Source organism: Aplidium turbinatum, chromosome 10 (assembly GCF_918807975.1).
Source record: "Aplidium turbinatum chromosome 10, kaAplTurb1.1, whole genome shotgun sequence".
In the NCBI taxonomy this organism is placed as follows: Eukaryota; Metazoa; Chordata; class Ascidiacea; order Aplousobranchia; family Polyclinidae; genus Aplidium; species Aplidium turbinatum.
The window spans coordinates 21,523,308-21,545,599 of record NC_137481.1 but is presented as its reverse complement, the minus strand read 5'-3'; the positions used below and the strand labels follow the sequence as shown (position 1 = coordinate 21,545,599).

Genomic DNA, 22,292 nt, shown 5'->3' with positions numbered 1-22,292 from the left:
CTCAGTTAATTCTTTCAACTGCATACCACTTTTCATAAAACCTGACCATTTATTCCGTTATGATGTCACCGTTGAGGGTGTGAAGTTACTAACCCACAGCGGAAACATTTCTCAACTCTGAAGACACGTGTTTTCCCCTCGGATGTCAGCTAACCTAGTTCTCCTTTTTAACAACGATTCAATGTCCGACAACATTGAATCGACATAAAAACGACAATATTGCCAGCCGATGTAAATTAACACTTCGGATTAACACTTTGTTAAAATAAACGTCGGGAATTACAAACAAGACTTACAGCGCTGGTGATCGCAGCTGGATATATTCCATACAATAACAATTGTTCCCGCACAATATAACAGTGGTGATTGTGACTCGCTGACCTAATTCTGCGTCACTCTTTGATACTACATATTTTCGACAGTTAATCCACAATCATTCTATGGCGAAATTAAATAGTTGGCTAGAAGAAACCGGCGGCCAAACTTGGCCGACTGAGGAGGTAGCACCGGCGGTCATTCAAGCACCACTTGCGGCTTGACCTCTTTTAAACAACACTATAAAAACTGTTTACCTGACTCTTATGAATAGCCCCCTCTTTTCCAAATGGAGGAATGTGTGTGTAACATTTGTTATAATGCTTGGTTTTGCTCCACATCTTTAAAAGGAGTGGGTTGTGCGTCGTAGCCTATTAATCAATCGCCACCTTCGCTTGAAGCATTATTTCGCATTAACATGGGTTATCTGTTTCGATGAGTCACGGTTTTTCTTTATCCGGGGCCCAAATATCTCATTGGTACCGGGCCTCAATTATCGTCTCGGCGTGCCTGGGCCTAATAGATGTCTTATCAGTTGTAAGAGTAATGAAAAAAAATACAATTGGTAAGTTTCGTTATGAGAATGGTTTCTTTACTGTTATTAAACTGAACTTTCGCTACCCAAAAATGCCACTTCCAGGCCGAATTTTTATTGATCATCTTTTAATAGTGATTTAGCTTCCTTTTACATATCTTGGTCAGAATAACCGACTTTTCCTAATTCGATAATCACATTTTTCCAAAATATCTTTTCAAAGTATTTTACTTCGAGTTATATTCCTGCGCAAATACTTTTGTTTCGACTAAAAAATTTTGGTTTGAATAGCCTGAGCAGTAGCTAACCAAAACAATGTGTTTCTGAAAAAGTCAAAATCAACGACACAACACTAATAAGACATTTTGTACACAATTTATTCCCCAATATACAGTAGGCTTATGCAGAAGTTGAACTCTATCATCGAAGGTTACAAAACTTTACTGATCAACCGACAGTTGTTGGGTTAGGTCAGTCGCTCCGACTGGAAAGTCAACGTCCTGGAAGACATATATTTTCTGGAGGTGATCAAAGACTGCCAGAATATTTAATTTCTTCCATTCTGCCTAAAAATTGTGCACTGAGCATTGTAATATAGCCTAATCAACAACACTTTTTCCCATTGAAACGTCAATACAAACATACATACTGTAGCCTAAACATATGCACAGGAAAAAAAATATATAAGCAATTACTATAGCCTACAGTGCATTACATCAATTCTAAAACTGGGATCTCGTGAGAAAGTTTTAAAAGGGTCCGGGCAACCTATATAGTGAATTTTTTTTTTACTAATAAATTATGTTGGCCAATTTGCCTTCAAATACCCAGACGGGACACGTACACACGTGCGACCGGTCAAATTAGGTATACGGATAATCGAGGAAGCACTGCAGGCTACTCTATTATACGGTCATTTTGTAAAAAAAATATTCTTTTAAAAATTAATGGAGTTCTTTATTCTTTCAAAGAAGCAAAAAGGGGTTGGAAAGATAACAAGGTTTGACAATCACTGCATTACATTTAAGATACATTGCCATGCATACACAAGCAATTATTATTAACGTTTAGCTTTGTTGAAAGTGATCAAACCCAAATCGGTTTCAAGCTCACATTTGATTTAGTCGATTCAAATGGAAATGAACTGGCATAGGCAATGTTTTGCAATCCATGTAGCCAAGTCGTTTGCATTGAGCAATATTTTCGCCTTGACACCGGTCAGGAGATATAGCCTAGCCTACACAGTCTATAGTTTTTTCGTAGCTAGCCTATATTATAAAGATAACAATTTTTATTTGTTTTAGTGTTGTTACAAGTTGTAACTGCAGTAAATATGAATGTAGGAAAACATCCCCCTAGAAAAAAACACTCCAAAAAAATTCCCCTCAGATTCTTTTGATAGGTATTACCAGCGTGGATTTTTATGAGGGATATTTTCCGAGGGGATTTTTATCGATTACACATAGAGGAGTCACAACTTCACATAGAGTCGCATAGGTGGAAAGTAGGTTAGTCAATGTTAAAAAGGTTGGAAACCATTGATATAGACGTGAAATAGTGATAAAACTGTGCGCAGTATCTCCAAGTTTAAAACGCATTGACAATTTTTGTAATAGCTGCAATCACATACAATAGTAGGCTGTATCTTCTTGGAAATATTACCAGTACAATTTTGTGAAAATCCCACAAGTTTTAAAAGAAGTTTAGAGATAAGTAGGCTATTGCCGTAGCTGTGATGACTACAGTAGGCTATTCTATTTAACGCTTCACAATATTACTGCTAAATGCTCCAGAGGTTTCCTAACCGTGGCCATTTTTATGGATGTTCACTTTTTTCGGCAAGCTTTAAACACATAGCCTACTAGGTTTGCAGTTTGTTTAATAGCTGGATTGGTATGATATAAAGAGTCACTGTGAAAATCAAACATGTGTTCGAAACTTTCTATAAAACGTGAACACCCAAAAAAATGGTCACCGTACGCCACTTTTTCTAAGATATTGCTCCTAATCGTTTTAACATTAAACCATAAAAAAACTGCACAAACATCAACATTTTCAATCCTCCAACAAGTTGCAGAATCGACATTTCTCTGCTTGGAGTTAAAAAGAAGATAGCTCTTAGACCTACAAATTAAATGCTGCACAAAGTGGGTGTAATTCATAAACGTTCCAGGACTATGACAACAGAAGCCTAGCCACCAGCCAGGCATATTCAACTTGATCTGCTGTCGTTAAAATGATCGCATTTTTGCTTTGCATCAACAAAAAACTGCTGAAAGCAAACAAAAACGTATTCAAAGAACGTAACAGCGCGAAAAAGCGTCAATGTTTCAAGTCCACCTGCGTTTTTCGATTATGCAGGGTGTTCATAAAGTCCTGTTACAATTTCAGTTCTCAACATTTTGAAATTTTAACAAGACTTTATGAACACCCTATATGCTATGTACAGAAAGTATGCTAACAGTTAGACATAGGCTTATGTAGCCTGCGTAGATTGTACGCAGGCGAAACAGTAGCCTGATATGTTGTGTACAGTAATCATGTGAATAAAACTTACACCAACTTAAATCGACCACAACACACTAACACAATATACAAAGTTTTAAGAATCTATCCTTTTGATGTTTCTTTATTGTCTTTATATATTTTCTTTGATGTGTCAATAAAGGACAAAGTTGACAAGACCTTGTTAGGATTAAACTGTGAAGGAATAGTACAGTCATGACAAAACACTGTTTAACTTCCCAGTCAGTAAATCAGCCCATTTTCACATTAATTAAACGTCTTCAGATGTTGTCTTCAATATGTTTAACGTCTTCATTAGCCTATCACAAAAGGGCTGTTTTGCTGGCTGGTTTAAGGCAAACCATTCATCTCAAGCGAAGTGGAACCAGATGTATCTTCAGGCGCAGAAAGACCGAACTCAGATTCCGTTAGACCTGAGTCGCATGACGACAATTGCAACATGGAAATGGTGCAACTCATAGAACTCTCGGCAGTTATGGGTATGCTGTTAGACATAGAAACTACAAAATCGAACAAATTTTCATCTGTGTTTTCTTCATGTTGAACCAAGTTTTCTTCCAATTCTTCGTCAATGATTTCACCCTCCGTCTTTCTTCTTTTTCTGAAAAAGTAAAAAGATTGGAAAACAATGTTTCTAGACGAACATCATTCTTGTAGAAACTCCATCAAATGCTTGTGTTGTGAAAATAAAACTAAAATCTTTTCACGTTATTATAAATGACAAATTAAACTTTTCTGCTTTTTAGTACCAACCCAGCAAACTGTCCACTTGAGGCGGTTGACTGTCTCTTATCATTAAATCAGTCCTGTTACTCAAAGCAACAAGCAGTTTACCAGCCTCATTTTTGATCATGATCATACTGAGGTTGCTATATTAATTAGTGAAATCGATTTGTGATTACAAAAATGAGGCTGGTAAAGCAGGGATATCTAAAGAAGAGGATACGAAGGCTTTTATTATGTCTGACAATAGAAGGGCTTTTGTTTATCGTAAATAATCTGTGTTTATCGTAAAATGACAATTGGCCACCGATAGTAGTTTAATAAATCTTGTTAAGATAACTTGCATTGCGCTATTAGCATCAGGCCTGGATATTCACAGCATGCTCATGATTGCTTGTTAATTCAACTACCCATATACTTGCTTTAGCCTACATCTAGCCTACTGCAAAGGCTTTGTTAAAAAAAAAACAGCTTACTGGTAACTTTTCAACTGTCTTTTCAAACAAGTATTTTTTAAATATGCTCTACGTAACATTTGCTAACTGTCCTCTGTAGCTCGATCCATTGTACCAGCTGCACTACAAAACTTTCCAAGATTTTATATAGAACCACATGTTTAAAGCACTACAAACTACCGCCCTGGTAGTGTCATGAGAATAAGGCAATCGCTGCGAGCCTTCATATCCCCTTCTCTAGATATCCCTGTGGTAAAGGTAAACTGTTTGTTGCGTTGAGTAACAGGACTGATTTATAAATGACAACATCGTTTTCAAGCTAGCCACTATTCCACACAGATTGTTGCATAGGAGCCAATATGGGGTCAGTGATTTTCATAGACACATAAACAAATAAAAAATTCCTCTTTTTTATTACGTTTTTTGATACAATTGTTTATAGTCAACAGCTTTTAGAGGGTTAAAATAACTCAGAGTAGCCTGCACCACCGTGGAGTTGAAAGCATGATTACTCTAACACTTATGGAAAGGTAGGCTTTTTTGTATACGTTTTCAACAATCATTTTCGAGTTTTTAGATGACTGATATACTTATTTTCAAAGTTAACTTTTTCAAACCTTTTTTGTTGCGTATCCTGGAAATCGGAAAGTGGCAAATCATCGAGTTTACCTTCTGGCATGGAAATGCTACGTTTCAAGAACGGTGCTTGTGTTCCAGACGTTGATAGAATAATATCCCTTTGATGTGGAATTTCAAGATCCATTGGAGCGATTTCATGGGTGTTGGCTGGTTGAACATCAATCAACTGACCAGTGTGTACGTCAAATCTTGAATGTTTTATGGATGGTCGTTCCACATCTGGAAATCTTGCTACAACCTCTCTGACATACGCAATCCCTTTGCACCGAAGCATGTATTCACATCTGAAACATCAATTTTAATTATTGATACATAAATTCCTAATGAAGTGTTCCCTTTTTGTTTTTTAATAGATCAATTTTCTCATTTCAATTTTACTTTTTTATTGCTTTGACAACATCTTGGAATCAATTGGAGGTTTTGTGCCACCTGGAAGCGGACCGAAAATTGTAAGGCTTTCTTTTATTGCTCGGGTGACGTCTCGTAGATGTTCAAGACTGGAAATAAGTGAATAGTAAGGCTTAAAGCTAACAAGCCATTGTTGGTATATGCCTTCAAGCATGCAAAAGCACAGTTACATAGTCTAATGTCGCAGCCTACGGGTGTTGAAACGATTTATTTTCGAGCATGGGATACACGCTCTCACACTTGTCTATGACCAATGTTCGAATAATTCGTGGTCTTTGTAGAGTCCCAGCTTTTACGGGACAGTTTATTTAAGTACCGGTAATTACAATTAATCAACCCAAAATTTGCATTATATAGAAAGGAGGGTTCTTCCTGCCAGTCTGCACAAGTCCTGCCAGTCTGCACAATTGTTATGTAGACCTGCGTTGCAAACGCCAGTTAGCCTAGCGTTTAGTTTTATTTTTAAAATTGTATTATAAAGTCAGCAACAGAAGAGAAAAACCAGTTAAGGATTTTCGTAATATGGAATGGCTAGGAAGAAAACTTGTCAAATTAAAACTTGATGTCAAGTATTTGAAAACGTGTAGGCTATCGATTTAAACATTTGTCCAATTTTTTTTTAATTTAAAACACCAAATCTTATCATATGGAAGAACCCTCAAGAAAGATTTCAAGTTTTATAAAAAATAAAGTTGAACGAAACGCGAAGAGAGCTACGCATCGCAGAGCGAAAGTATCAAGAAAGAAAACAAATCCGGATATTCTTCACGTAATTATTCGTCATGTGATGTGTTTTTTTCTTGGCAATTAAGCGTCATGTGATTTTGCCTCTCCTCTGCCTTGCCGTTTCATTCTTATAGGTTTCTTTTATCGTTTTTGTGTGTTTAGATAAGTTTTGTAATTTCAATTTATGTAGAACATCAGTAAGTTGTTACTTGATAAAGGCTAACATGAGTATCATGGTAACAAAAACGTATGGAAATTTATGTAGAACATCAGTCAGTTGTTACTTGATAAAGGGCTAACACGAGTATGGTAACGAACACGTTTGTAACTTTTAGTTTATATTCATGTTATTATATTAAATGCCGTGTTGTTGTTAGGTTTTATTTGCTTATGGTTCAAGAACATCACCTCTTCACCAAAATTGTATTCTTAAAGCAGTCTGCTAATGCAAACTGCTAATACACACTCAAAAGTTAAAGCAAGAAAGCTTAATTTCGTTTTGTCTTACTTTTCAGAAGATTCCAGTTGTTTATCCTGATAAATATCGCGGTCTGCTGATGAAACAGCAGCCAAGTGCTGGGGTTCCTATGAAAAACAAACGAGCTTGCATCAGTTCAGGTTGCTCAGTGGTTAAACGCCCGACTCAATATCAAGCAGCGTTGGTTCAACGCTCGGTGTGTGCGCTTGAGCAACGCATCTTAGGACCGCTCTCCATTTAGCGGCACTTAGTGGATGGAATAATTTTCTAGCAACAACTATGAAAACTTCACTCTGTCAATCTCGGTGATAGCTCTGCATCAGTGGTTCAAAGCCTCCACAAGTATATGAAACTGCCAGGATTAAGCTCTCAAAGAAGCTTTGCCAGTCCGAAGATAAAATTCGTAACCAAGCAACCAAGGTTTACAAAAACATATCTGCAGCTAGCAACGTCGTTCAGAAAAGGACAGACTAAAATCAAACGATGTTAAACAAAGAGCAAGGGCATCATTATTTAACTGTTAATTGTAAAATTATATTTCACTTTATGTCAGACCAAGAATATCTAAACACTCAGAGTAAATAGATCCGTGTGTCGGATTTAGAACAGCTCGAAACAACTGCAATGGAGTAGGCCTAGGTCACAAAATGATGGCAGATGAAAGATGGACATCACAGCAGGGTACCGTATGTTAAAATTTTCACACCATTTGTTGTTTTACTTAAATCTTAAAGATTTACGTGACGAAAAGAAAAACTTGCAAGATGCTGCATTATAATTATAAACATTCTTTTCATTCAATGGCATTCTTAGCAGTTCTTCCAACAAGTTGGACTTTTACTGTGCGGTTTTTATCATGCTACATGTAAGCTATGAAGCCAAACATGAGCTTACAAATTTTTCAACGGAATCCAAAAATGCAGACAAACATATCGCTTCACTATTGCGCCAATATAGAAAATATCAACTACTCATAAGCTTACAACCCACATGAGGCTTATAAAATATGGAGACATTGAAATTCAAAACTCACGGCAAACGAGTTTGAAATTGATGGCGCTACCTGGTTGCTCGCACTAGAAATTTGTGACTCATCAGGATCCACAAAAAGGACCGGGACATCTATAATTAGTTTGTTCCGGTTGTCGGTTCCAAGTACCAGTTCGCAATCTCTGGAATGCCATTTCCTTGACCTTGGCTCGTCCAAAGCTGACCAGTCTAGTTTTGTTGCTCCACAGCTGAAAATAATTTGCGTTTCTGTTACAATTGTTTGGTAGATCCACACCTTGAAGAAACATATCAGTTTCAGTGCAAAGTCATAAAAATGTATGTTCTTTGACACATTTTTAGTTTTGCATAGACCTATTGCATATTCTTTTGTTAAGCTTATTATTAGTAACAGGGGTAGGCCTAGTTGTCTTTTTTATGCAAAGGCGTAATGTTGTGCTTTTTCTAACTATGCTCAAATAGCCTTCAAGGATAGTGTAGCTAAATTCGAAAAAAGGAAAGAATCATGCATTTGCAGAGTAAATTAAATGCAGCGGTTTTACTTAAAACAAATAATCGACTGACGCGTGGCACCAACTAGTAGCATTGATTCTTTGAAACTTTTTTGCCAACAATCCATTTGAAGCACATCACTTGTGTATAAATGTTATCTATCGAGAGTAGGCTACGACATTTTCATAACACTACCAATCTCTCATTTCCTAATATACTTTTTAAGCTTTATTTATAGAGTAGGCTATACAATACACAAGTCGTGTCACAAATAGCCTAACAACATAAGCTATGTCACAGTAGAATAATTTGCCAAAGTGACACTTTTAGGCGATTGTAGACTTGTTAACGTAACAAATTACCTAAAGCATTTTGTGCCGTCTTTGTTTCCAAGATATAACCATCCATGTCTGGCTAAATGACATGGATCAGCCCAGGAGTCCAGTGGGAAGTTACGAAATGAAAGCAACCGATAAGATTCTCTATCTTCGTCTCTGGGCAATGGAACGTTGCTGCTCCCGTCTAAAAATAAACTGGTGTTAGTAATTTGATTCTTTTTTTTTTTCAATAATGATCTAGCCTACATCACAGGTCGACACTGCACAAATGCCTGCAGTTAGCATGCTTCCTTGATTACTTCTGCACTCCTTTTGTCACGTGTACTCCGCGAGGCAGTACTCTGTTTTATTCGTATCATTTCATTCTGGCAGGCTAGCGAACAACAGCTTCTTTTGTTCTAGTTCTAGTGTTGAGTTTAACAATCTTACGTTGTGTATTTTGTTGCAGAAATTGCGATTCGATCATTTTTCTTTTGTTAATACATTTAAGAAAAATAACCGTCTTTGTTCATGATCGATCAGTGAGATTCGTCGCGAAATGATGGGAATGGACAAAGTATTGTCGATTCCCATCAACGATATCATCGCCCTTGTCGAGATTAAAGAAATGGCTCGCAATGCGGTACCATCTCATGACGTTTCGGCAGTGTCGACGTTCAAGCGCAAGAAAAGCCAAAGCCCTATTCCAAGAGACCGTGGACACATCCAGGCAGCACCTTCCTCTATTTGTATTTGAAAACAATGACAAGATGGCAAACTGGCTACTCCAGAGGTACGCCGCATCCACTTTCAACACTTGCCCGCACCGCGCGCTACATTGTATGGCTGGTCCTCCCATAGAAATACATGTTGACCCCAACGCGAAACCAGTGGCCGTTCATACACCAGCGTCTATCCCCTTGCATTGGCAAGAAAAAGTACACGCTGATCTCCTCCGCGACGAGGCTCTGGGAATCCTTGAAAAAGTCCCCCACGGCGAACCCACCACATGGTGTCATCGCATGGTTATCACACGCAAAAATGATGGCTCACCACGCCGTACTGTCGACCTGTCCCCCTTAAACAAATTCTGCCAGAGAGAAACCTTCGCCTCCGAAGCTCCATTCCAGCTGTCCCGTCGTGTCCCCGGAAACACTTGGAAATCGGTGACTGACGCATGGAACGGCTATCACAGTGTTCCACTGCGTCCTTCTGATCGGCATCTCACAACTTTCATCACTCCCTTTGGAAGATGGCGCTACACTAGGGCACCGCAAGGATTCCTATCCTCTGGGGATGGCTACAATCGCCGTTTCAATACCATATTAACCGATTTTGTGCGCAAAGAACGCTGTGTCGACGACACAGTGTTCTATGATAGCCAACTGGAGGAACATTGGTGGCGAACCATAAAATTCCTCACTTTAGTGGGACGGGCGGGCATTGTCCTTAACCCGGACAAGTTTCAATTTGCCCAACGCACCGTAGATTTCGCTGGATTCCGTATCTCAGAAGCAATGGTCGAGCCCCTCCCTAAATACTTGCTCGCCATCCAAGAATTTCCAGTCCCGAATAATATCACAGACATACGCAGCTGGTTCGGATTAATCAACCAAGTAGGAAACTATGCTCAACTGCGTGACCTAATGGCACCGTTCAAGCCGTTCCTTAGCCCAAAGCATAAGTTCGAATGGTCTCAGGAGCTGGATTCCGCATTTGCCGCCTCCAAATCGGCAATCGTTGATGCTATTCGCCATGGGGTAGAAATCTTTGACCCCTGCCGTCGAACATGTTTGCGCCCTGACTGGTCCAACAAAGGCATCGGATATTTCCTTCTCCAAAAACATTGCGTATGTGCTTCCACTATACCGGACTGCTGCTCATCAGGTTGGAAAGTGACTCTTGCAGGATCCCGATTCCTCTCATCGGCCGAACGACGTTATGCTCCCATAGAAGGCGAAGCCCTAGCAGTTGCGTGGGGCCTAGAACAGACAAAGTATTTTACGCAAGGCTGTGATAATTTGGTTATTGTAACGGATCATAAGCCATTGGTAAAAATATTCGGTGACCGTACGTTGGACGAAATCACTAACACTCGCCTGTTTCGTTTAAAACAGCGTACACTAATGTGGCGCTTTGATATCGCACACTTACCTGGCACAACCAACTGCGCAGCCGATGCTGCCTCACGTCACCCAGTATCATGCGATCTCATTGCTGTAGCGTCGTGTGCAGAAAATAATGTAGCAGAAATGGCGCTGGTTACTGCCATACAGGCAGATGCCGCCCATGCCTTTTGCTTGCAATGGCCTGAAATCGTTCGGGAAACAGCCGCCGATCCAAACCTTAGCAAGTTAATGGTAGCTATTGAAACGGGATTCACCTTTCCCAACACCGGCGACATTCGCCCATATCTCCCCTATCGTGACGGGTTCTTTGTTGAAGACGACGTTATTCTATATCATGATCGTATTGTTGTACCACCATCGCTTAGGCCTAGAGTACTCTCAACGTTGCATGCTGGTCATCAAGGTGTGTCTGCCATGGAACGCCGGGCACGTGCTATAGTATTTTGGCCCGGTATGACTAATGATATCCATGCTATTCGTGACTCGTGTACTTCATGTAATCGTAATGCTCCATCTCAAGCAGCTCCTCCCCCGACGCCATGTGATCCCCCAGCTACACCATTTGAGAAAATTTTTGCAGATTATTTTGACTATGGGGGCCGTCACTTTTTGGTCATTGGGGACAGATTCTCTGGGTGGTCGGATGTATTTGCCACGCCATCAGGATCGAGTGCCGCAGGAGCAGCTGCTTTGACTCAACTCTTGCGCTCGTACTTTGCCACGTTTGGTGTTCCTGAGGAAATATCTACAGATGGGGGTCCCGAATTTACGGCTGCCGTCACTGAACTCTTTCTTAAAAATTGGGGTGTGCAGCACCGCATATCGTCATCTTACTTCCCTCAATCTAATGGTCGAGCTGAGGTGGCTGTCAAAACTGTAAAACGCTTGCTCATGACTAATGTGAGCCCAAACGGAGACCTGAACAACGATTCCTTCTTACGTGCATTGTTACAGTTGCGAAACACACCTGATCCTGACTGTGACATCTCTCCAGCAGAGATCGTGTTCGGTCACCCTCTGCGCGACGCATTCGGTTTTGTAAACCGCCTAGTCAAGTTCTCCAATCGTCACATTCGTCGTACATGGCGGGATACATGGAAGGCAAAGGAAGACGCCCTTCGCCTGCGAGCTGGTCGAACCGATAAGGCGCTGTCTCAGCATACTCGTCCTTTACGTACCTTACAATGTGGAAAACGCGTATTTATCCAAAACCAAAACGGCAACTATCCTCGAAAATGGGACAAAGTGGGAATGGTTGTCGAAACGTTGCCGCATGACAAATATGTAGTGAAAGTTGACGGGTCGGGCAGAATCACAAAACGGAATCGACGTTTCTTGCGAGTAATTCCACATACTAAAGCATGTGCCGATCCAGCTCCCCCAACCAAGCTTCTTTTGCCCAGCCTCCTGAAACGGACTACTGCCCTCCCCACCCTCCGCATCACGAAATAGGCCCTAGCCCAGAAATTGGAGAATCTCCGATGTTGCTTCTCGATGCAGATCACAGTCCGCCCGCACTCACCTGCCCGACACCAGCCTCAAGCCCGAAGCTTTGTGAGCCACAGCACTCACCTGAACCTCCAAAGCAGCCGCTACCTTTCGATTCAGTGGAACCAACCGAACCTACAAGTGGAGTCCCTCACATTGAAAAATCGCCTGTTTTGCGCCGTTCCACGCGGTCCCGACGGCCGGCATTGGATTTAGACGCATCCTCTGGTCAATGGGTAATCAAGGGGTCGAGCTCGTAAGTCTACAGTTTCGCCTTACGAGCTGGGGGGGATGCACAAATGCCTGCAGTTAGCATGCTTCCTTGATTACTTCTGCACTCCTTTTGTCACGTGTACTCCGCGAGGCAGTACTCTGTTTTATTCGTATCATTTCATTCTGGCAGGCTAGCGAACAACAGCTTCTTTTGTTCTAGTTCTAGTGTTGAGTTTAACAATCTTACGTTGTGTATTTTGTTGCAGAAATTGCGATTCGATCATTTTTCTTTTGTTAATACATTTAAGAAAAATAACCGTCTTTGTTCAGACACGTTTACATCAATCAGGTTAAAAAAATTGCAAAACCCAATCTATTTGCATTTGTGTTACAGCAAATCGCTATATCAAGTATAAAAAAATAAGGAACTCTTAAAGGGCCTTTTCCATCGTTGCTTTATGCCTAACCCCAACACCAGCCCCATCGGCCTGTTGTTACTAGGGCAGGGGCAGTCTCCCTACCAATGGCGGCTCGTCCATCACGACTACAAAGGCTGTAGCCCTCCAATTGCTTTAGTAGAAAGAGGCAATTTAAGTATATTATTATTCTAGTTGAATTACTTAATTGGCTTAATCTAACAATATTTTGTTCTTTTATTCAGTATTTTGCCCCAACAGTATTCCTGTCTTTTTGTATTAAAATCATGAGCAGCATTGGATTTCATTTCAGACATTAGTTTTATTGTGACGTAACTTGAAAGGAAGTAAAAGCAAGATATAGCTTATCAATTGAACAAACCGTTGAACCGTTTTTGATCGCACTTTTTTATGTGCCTAAAGTTCAGATGCTCCAGCACGCGCGTTGTCAAACTCAAATGTCTGGTATAGGTGTCTGTGACTGTATATGTAAAAAAATATAAGTAGGCTATGTGATAATAATATATGATAATATAATTATAGATGCAATGCATTAGAATTTTGTATTTGATAAGATGCATTTTGAATTGCCACTTCTCTGTTTACCGTAGAAGGAAGGAAGACAATCGCATTATCTGTTGTTGAACAATAAACACTTTGGCCTATAATGTATTGAATCAAAATTGCAGCCCTTGAATTACAAATGATTGCCACCACTGATTTCAACAAATTGTTTTGGGCTTAAATAAGTTAAGCTATGCGTCGTTTTATCATTCATTTGTTCGAATTTTGCAAAATGAAGCATTAACGGTAGCGGCACGAAGGAAGGTTAACGCAGCCTTGGCAAAAACACTCGCATATCTTTGTATTTTGAGTCATTATAAGCGCCGTGTTGCGATTTGGTGTCTTCTGCTTATTGTTAAACAAAGCAACCTCTAATTTAAATTAAGACATCTGATGATGGCAACTGTAGTTTATACCAGCTCAGTGGCTCAGTTGCGACTGATTTAGGTGTGATCATTGGATCGTATGAACGTGAAGTGACTGATAAATCTTGACTTTACGTTATCAAAACTTCCCACGGTATTATATTTCTTCTTTTGACAAAAAAATCAACTTTATGCCAAACGAACCAACAGCTGTCATGAAAATTAGTGGCTAACTCAGCCTTTATGTTCGAGCACATGCTTTCTCGAGAGTTAATTAAAAGCAAAAACTCTGATTGCCTAAACAAGGGTTAGCTAAGAAAGGTATTTTTTGACTTGTCATATTGTGTCATGCAAAATTGTTTTGCTCTCTTCATTCTTTTCTATTGCGCAATTGAAGCAACGTGAATTTCCTGACTAAACGCAAGTATACAAATGTTATCGGACGAATATTTGGTACATTCTCTCTTTTTGTTAAAGTATAAATGTTGGTCTGGATTCTGGAATCTCAGTAGCCTCCATAATCACTATCACATTTGCATTGTCATTAACGACGCTTTGAGGATTGTGACGATGTTTACCAATAGCATCATTGCGCAACGTTTTTCTTTCTGGTAAGCATTTGCCATCAAGGGGCCACACCATCTCTTCCCCACAGGGCCATCGATCTATTTAGAATCAGGGCCATTCCAATCCACCCCAATCTGTAGGAGTCTGATGTAAGCAAACCCGGCTGCAAAATTGAGACTCTTATTTGTTTCGGCTTCATAGCGTCCAATGAAGCGCTCTGAAGCTCTATCAGCTGATTCAGTTCGACTAAACGAGTGGGTTAACAATGGAGTTGAGGAACACTCTATAAAAATCGAACGTTTCATTTTCATCGTTTCTCCCATCCAGGTGTAGGCTAAAGTTACAAAGGAGATTGTAGGTGCAACTTAATCACTCAGCACTAGCGTCGGTTTGTTCCAAATAAATGCATATGAAATGGTAGCCTACATCTGCGATTTATGAGTGTGGCAAGAACGATTTAACCCCATCAGATGCACAATTTACTAAGCTGAGTATGAGTTCATGGTGTGTATTGATTTTGATGCCCAAACAACCAAACAACGCGGAGTTAATTAAAGTCAGAGAACTTTGGACTGGCAAAGAATATTCATACCAAAAAATACATGATACAATTGGATAGGTTCCGCTACTGATGTTGTCACATGATGCTATTGTTAAGACACAAGTGTCTAGTGTCATTAAAAATTAATAAGGTGGACATCTTTTCAATTGTTACATGCTGTAGGCTGTTACAAAAGAATATCATGTTTCGTCAAGTTTTAATGAGTGTAAAAAGCAATAAAAAACAACTTCATGTCTCATTCAAGACTTACCGTAATCGGATCTCAATTCACGGTTTCCAATTCGTAGGCTAAGTCAAATCTTTGGTTTTAAATCCAAAAGTTTAATTGATAAGTCAATAAGATAAGTGAAAAGTTTAATCGATGGTGATAGTTTGACACGATTTGTGAATTTTTCGACACTCTTAAGCTCATGGTAGCGAGTTAGTTTCGCTTGGATAAAAAATATTGGGCTTAGCCTCATTGTGGATACTGTATTGTTAAAACGTGGTCGTGGTAGTTCGGCAACGTGCCAGGAACTTAGAGTCTAACTTTTAGATTAACATAGCTTTTACAAATTTAGCATCAGTCTCTTACCTGATACGTTGTCATGCTCCAGAGTGTTTGTATCCACAAAACTGATCGGGTCCTGTATAATTGGTTGGTTTCTTATGTCGGTTCCAAGCACCAGCTCACAGTCAATGAAATGCCATTTTTCTGACCTTGGATCGTCCTGAGCTGACCAGTCATGTTTCGTTGCTCCACAGCTGAACATATCAACGTTTAGCCTATGTTACAATTGTTTGGTAGATCGACTGCTTGAGGAAGCGTAGTAGCTTCAATAAAAAGTCACATGTAGAAAAGTCAACGTTTTCTGAAATATCTTCATTGAAATGGACAAAAAAGAAAACCAGGAATTGCAGCATCAAGTGTTCAAATGCAACATGTCGCTGACTTCTATGCCGCAAGACTAGATCCGGTGTTCCGCTCGATCCCCCGATACATGGCGAGTCTAGAATTTTGGATTCTAGAAGACAAACCAAAGTATATACTTACAAGAGAGCTTATACAGACCTTTGTTATATCTACCAGAACAAGATTTAAATAACCAATGGAAAAGAATTTTGTAAACATTAAAGTTTCCAACAGCCTATGATCAAAATACATGAACTGTGGCGTAGTTCCGAAGCTAACACGAAATGATACAGTAGTGGCTTACGTGAAAGAAAATATCAATTTGATTTAAGACCGAAAGTGCCACTCTTGCTTGTGGCTCAATCCAGTAGTGTCAATTTTTATACAACCATGAAGTCCAATTGAAACGTCAACGGTAAGAATGCTATTTAACTGGCGTAGGATATTTACACAATATTTGTTTTTTGAACGCTTTATTCATGTTAACTTAAGCCGTCTTACAAATTGGCCCGACAACACAAGCTATATGCTACAGTTGAATGATTTACTTTAAAGTGACATTTTGTTCATGTCTTTTAGCAGCGAACTGCTGAAAGAGTTAGCCTAAGCTTTTAACAAAGTCATTTCGACCTCTGGGGTTAAAGCCAGCAGTGCGCTGATTCTGGGCAGGTTTTTGTCACCACTGTTTCTGCAGCAGACCGTCTTCACTCTGTGAGTTGCTGTACAGTAGACAAAGTCAAAATCTAAAGCCAAAATCGTAATGGTTTAGTTCATTCTGTAAACTCAGTATAACTTTGGGGAAGAAGTAATTTAACAATACCACACACAGATACTATTTAATAGGCAACAAACTAGCGAGACGAAATCATTCAAACAATTCATAACTAACAGGTTAGTTTGTTGTATTGTTTGAATAGTGTTATCAACTCCATAAATTTATTGTTATCAGTTCTGTAGACTTGTTACTGCAACGACTTACCTAAAGCATTTTGTGCCGTCTTTGTTTCCAAGATATAACCAGCCATGCTTGGCTAGCAGACACGGATCAGCCATGGCGTTCGTTGGAAAGTTAAGGAATGAACTCAACCGATATGATTCCCTTTCTTGGTCTCCAGCCAATGGATGATGGCTCATGCTTTCGTCTAAAAATATACTGGTGATGGTGATTCAACTCGTTACCTGCTTTCTCAATAATAATAATAATGTAGTTTAAGTGTGCTATTTCACGTCAAACAGGTAAAATATGTTGCAACACGCAGTGTAGTCGTGTTTGTGGCGCAACACGTCTTGGACACAAACATCATGATGGGAACAAGAAGGAAACTTAGAAACTGGATGTTCCATGGAAAACTGCACAGATAGTGCGATGGGTTTAACGATGTACTTCTAAAATGCTACAAAGACTGCTCACACGAGCTATAGTATTTGTATCAGCCCCGAGTGATTGGAAACGAAATTTGCAAGTTATCATACAATACGTTTTTAAGTGTGATAATGTTCTGTGAGAGTTTCAAAACTTGAGTTTTATTGACACTCAACATAACAAAGCCGAATAGTCTGCAAATCTAATAACTTTTGTATGAAGAACTTCAACATTTTGTCATCATTGTCTAGATTAGCTTAAATGAAGTTTAACACTGAAGTTGTACCAGTTTATGAAGAGTTTATTATTTGCAAGTCCTCCACTTATACGATTAATATTTAACTATTGGCAAATTTCAATAAAACTGTGTCCAACAAAGATAAATTCGCCAAATTTTTAAAACATATTAAAGACCTTTGAATAGCTTGTCAATAAATGTCTTACTTCGGTTCAGTTTGTTTTATTTCTGACTAACACAACGAAAAAAAAAGCAATATATGCCAAATATAGCAGAGATTTAAAAAAAGGAGAAGCGACAAAACGCAAGCGTTATAGCTTGAATTCCTTTCTTTGCTGCGTGTTAAGCAGAAATAAGATTCAGTGTTGATTTTATAAAGTCTATTGTTATTACCCGACAGGGCATCGAACTCATGCGTATCGATTTGGTGGCGGACGCCCTAATTCTAACTAGCTTGTATCGTAAAAAACGTCAGAATAACGTTTTATAATGGCAAATGGCGTGTTGTAGCTTTGTTTAGTCTGTTTATATGATTCAACAAAGCAACTTGTGATCTTCTGGATCGAAATCATCTAATTCTAACTATGCTAGTTTGTGGCGCAACTGTTCACTGTTGAATTGCCATGATTTTCTCTGTAATTTTCCATTTTTTTTCTGTATTTTTCCATGTTTTTTTCTGTAATTTTCCATTGCCTTCATGACAAACGAATAAGCAGCTGTTAACATATGATGCAATTTTTAATCTTACCTTTTGTTAGATTACATAGAGTTCTCTTGTTTTCAACAGTCATTTAAGTCATTTAGAGTTAGGCCTATTTAAAGAGCGACAAATTCTCGATTACTGAAACCACCTCTTGAATTATTTTCAAGCTGTTTTAATAGCCTACTTGTTTCCACTATAAATATTTATTTTGTGTAAGTTGCCAGCAGTGAAGACAAAGCCTATGTTGGGTTCTTTACAAATTTGTAAGGCTTGGGATTGCAACCTCTAAAACTGTTTTCCAGATTCTTTGGATCTCGAGGTGGTGTAAGGAAGAAGAAACGAATCTATGGGCAAGGCCACTAGAAGGATAATAGTAAATTCCTTTGAAATGAAGTCTCCAGAAATTCTTTAGTCTTGTGTTTCCACTCGCCACAAAACAGATAGTCTATCAGACTATTTCTACTACTTGTACATCTTTTTGTGCATTACCAGAGAAGCAATATATATATATTATTTTTTTTGAGAAAGTACGGTAATAGTTTTTTAGTTTTTTATTTAGCATTTGTGCATTTATGAAAGCAATAGCATTTGTGAAAACGGGGTACGGATGAGGAGAACGTTCTAAACACCCAATAAGGTTATGATCTCTGCTTTGTGGAAACTATGGAGTGGAAACTATGTGGTTCCATTGTGTTGTTTAGGAGGGTTGAAGTGGTTTACAACAGTTCTACGTCGCTGCATGTGTCATTGCAGTCTCAGTCAGTACACTGGCAGATGAACTTGCAAGCGGAAAAACTGGAAAAGTAGAAAACATTGGAATAGGTGATTACATTATTTGCGAGTGGGTGCTTGTACAAGTAGTCTTAAACACGTATGCACATCCACTCAAATCTCATGCACAAACTTGGCAATGCCGTGCTGCTTGCTGAAGATAGACTCGGCCAAAGTGTATAATTAGAAACAAGTATAGCTTGTCTGAAGAAGTACAGTGAATCTGTATCTGATTCTTATGGAAGAAGATGTATGGAAAGAAGATGTCCGATTCATATACAAGGAAGATGTAGTGCCCGATCCATATCGAAGTGCTGCACAGCAGCTTAGAACTTAACCTGCTTGTTGTTTAACCTTTTATGTTGAGTAGCAGGTTGCTGGGCGTCTGAATTTGTCAGAGCTTCTGCTTTTTGTTGCTCTCTGCAGCTGTGTCGTCCGGATGAAGGTTAAATATTGACGAGTTTAGTTTTGGTATTCGTTACAGTAGGTTATGCAAAGAATAAAGTCACTTGTCATCAACTCCAATCCTCTGACTGAAAAAGCTCTTTAAAAGCTTAATCCTGGCGTTTCGTGTACTGTAGGCTGCTTGCAAAAGCTTTGAATCACTGACGCAGGCCCAGTCACCGAGTTTGACAGAGTAAAGTTTCAGCTTGCTAAATTGTTGTTGTCTGCAAACCACCACTGAATGCCGCTGAATAGAAAGCTGTTATTGAAGCACATGCTGTGGGATTGTTTGAACAACATGGAACGGCCTTTTGACTTGTTTACTTAAGGTGTATCATTCTGGTTTAGAGTTACCAGTTCTGTGACCCGAGTCTCTGTTTATAAAACCGGATGTGCGATTTCTGGGTCTGGTACTTGTCACTCGTGCTGTGATTGCTCAGACCATGTAAAGCCAATGCCCTTTTGACAAGACACTATAGTCTGGATCAGGAAGTTAGCCAAAAGATTTAGAAATCAAGCATTGATTGCTCACATACTATTTTCGCAACAGACGAAATAAAAGTTTTTTTCATCTCTCTAACCTGGTGCATCATCTGTTTCCAGCATAGTCGTCGATCGATAATAATAATTTTCAGTTGAATTTCCAAAGTCGTCAGGAAATTGCAAATGGTGGTTGTCCTTTGCGCTCTTTACTAGAACTGACATGAATGGTCGGCATGGCACGAGTTGAATCAAATGTGTTCAACTTTCATTAGCAACATTCAAAAACTAAACCTTGAAAATATTTAAATTATGTTATTGAGCGAGAGTTTAATAGTAGTTACTTAGCTCTTCAAATTTTTTCTATGTAGGTATAGGATAACTGACAGACAGGGAATGGGATGGGATGGAATGGAAGACAGATTTTGAGATGGAAGATGGAAAATGTCAAGCATGGAAAGGAATGGAAGATCTTGATGATGGGATGGAAGACAATCTTCCATCCCAATTCCATCATTAACTTTCTAACGCTTTATCAAGACATGCAAAATATTACGTTGCTTGCTGAAATAATTCGAACGGTAGCCTACGTTCAAACAATAATTCAAACGGTACGTAACCCTTAGGAAAATACTGCTGTTAAATTTTTAGCTTAAATTTAGCCTCTGGTTTTTAGGTTTTTTTGTGGCATATTCAACGCGGAGATCACAGAATGTGAAGATGGAATGGAAGATGGAAGAGATTTCTGAGATTGAATGGAAGAAAATCTCAGGATGGAAGATGAAAAAAACGTCTTCCATTCCATGCTGACAAAATAAAACAAGAACGTATTAGCAACCCTAAAAATTCTTTAGCACAGTTTCCAAAAACAAAATCTGATAAAAGTTAGATACAAAAAAGACAGCCGACGTAAGTTGAAGTTCAAAGGTGTAACACAATTATTTCTCGGAACACTAGTTAAAACTTACAGGCCAAAAACAAAAAGTCGATTATCGACTACTTTCATCTACAATGTTGACTGATAATAGACGAGAGGAATTCTCGGTAACTTTAACTGTAAAACTGGCTCCATTTTATTTGCTTGAGTAAGCCATTTATTTAACTCCATAGGTATTGCATTCATGTCACTTCCATACTTTAACTTTGCTATCTTGCCTTAGTTATCCGAGTGGATACGGCACTAAGTAAAACACTGCTTCCATTCAACTGCATGTTTTTTTTATTACTGATAAGTAGGCTAAGCATAAGTTGTTTTTGTTCTGGAAATTGTCAACAAGGCTTGTTTACAAGTCAACTAGCTATGACTTGTAATAAGGCAGACTACACCAAATCCACCACTAATTAGTCTACGTTGCTTTGGCTATAACAGCATGCTCTGGAAAATCTCTATGCAATGCACGCCCAACTCTAACTTGCTGCAAACCTTTTATCTTGAACAACCACATTTACCATAAAAGGTAACTTGCTTGTCTAGCCCCATCCTCGATTTCAAGAGCGACTAATTTGTGTTTTTTTAACACCTTGAGATTAATAATACTTTAACCACGCAGTAGCCTACAATCGTAGTCTACATAGACTAGGTTAATAATTAGCCCACCTTGCAAGAAAGAGAAACATACAGAAAGCCTGTTGTTATTACGCTACAATAAGTGTAAATGCCACACCTAGTTCTCAGTTTTTGCCAAATAAGGTTAGGCCTATAAACCTTTGTTAGTTTGAGCAAAGCCTTGTGTTTCCCCCTTCTGGTCGACTACAATTTACAAGTTTAACTTTAAAGCAAGGAAAGGAAAATTGTGAGACGGTTTTAAAGTGACCTGTAGGTGTACGAATTGGTCTGTAGCTTCTTTCCTGTCTTACCTACAGATTGACTTATCGTCACAATCACTACCTCACAATGTTTTATATTCTGATGGTTAAACCCATTAAGTATCAGGATGTTGACAATTGCTTTCCAAGGCCATACTCTTATGCAATTGTAGTCTACACATGTTAGAGAACTTTTGGGACTTTGACTGACTCAAAGTAGCCTCATCCGGAGATAGCATCTGTATACTAACCATACTTTTGTAAAAGCAATAGCCTACATTACATAGCCTGTGTTAACCATTAACAAACTAGGCTACGTTTGTTCCTCGGCAGTCAAGTCCAAAGAATCAAGAATTGACTGAAATAGACACGTATTGTGCTCGAGATTTTCTTCCATTCCATCTACCAAGTACCGAAAAAATTGGAAGAAAATAAGTAATTTTTTTCCAGTTTTTGCAATTTTTCTTCACTTGCTAAATCCCATTTCAATAACTTAACCGCCGGTGTTGGGAATGTAGGCTATGTTCTCACAAGTGGATATAATCATATAACTGTGCAATTTTTTATGTGCCTCTAAAAAGCTACAATAATAATGCGCATCGCGAAGCAAACACTCAACTAGTGAAACATTCAATTAGTCTATTTGAATGCATGAGATGAAATATGCCT

At 39.0% G+C, this 22,292-nt stretch overlaps 1 protein-coding gene across 3 annotated transcripts; it reads right to left on the bottom strand.

Annotated features, from left to right (window-relative positions):
• Nucleotides 1–1,215: 1,215 nt before the first annotated feature.
• Nucleotides 1,216–20,108, bottom strand: LOC145779122 (baculoviral IAP repeat-containing protein 2-like). 3 transcript variants are annotated; one of them, XM_082590695.1, is made up of 8 exons: nucleotides 19,919–20,108; nucleotides 16,798–16,960; nucleotides 15,501–15,670; nucleotides 8,668–8,827; nucleotides 7,839–8,043; nucleotides 6,836–6,912; nucleotides 5,172–5,477; nucleotides 1,216–3,977 (listed from the first exon to the last, which is right to left on the bottom strand). In XM_082590695.1, exons 1-8 carry the CDS (start codon nucleotides 20,040–20,042, stop codon nucleotides 3,707–3,709), a joined length of 1,476 nt encoding a protein of 491 aa, XP_082446821.1. In that variant the 5' UTR covers nucleotides 20,043–20,108; the 3' UTR covers nucleotides 1,216–3,706. The 3 variants fall into 3 exon arrangements, with proteins under 3 accessions (XP_082446821.1, XP_082446822.1, XP_082446823.1); XM_082590696.1 differs by having other exon boundaries at nucleotides 7,869–8,043; XM_082590697.1 differs by having other exon boundaries at nucleotides 3,741–3,977; nucleotides 5,224–5,477.
• Nucleotides 20,109–22,292: the final 2,184 nt, after the last annotated feature.

Coding starts and splice junctions, on each gene's coding strand:
- LOC145779122 (XM_082590695.1), bottom strand. CDS start 20,042: ATGTCAGTTCTAGTAAAGAGCGCAAAGGACAACCACCATTTGCAATTT. Junction 15,671..16,797: donor GACGGCACAAAATGCTTTAG/GTAAGTCGTTGC, acceptor TGATATGTTCAG/CTGTGGAGCAACGAAACATG. Junction 5,478..6,835: donor CAACTGGAATCTTCTGAAAA/GTAAGACAAAAC, acceptor TTGATGTTTCAG/ATGTGAATACATGCTTCGGT.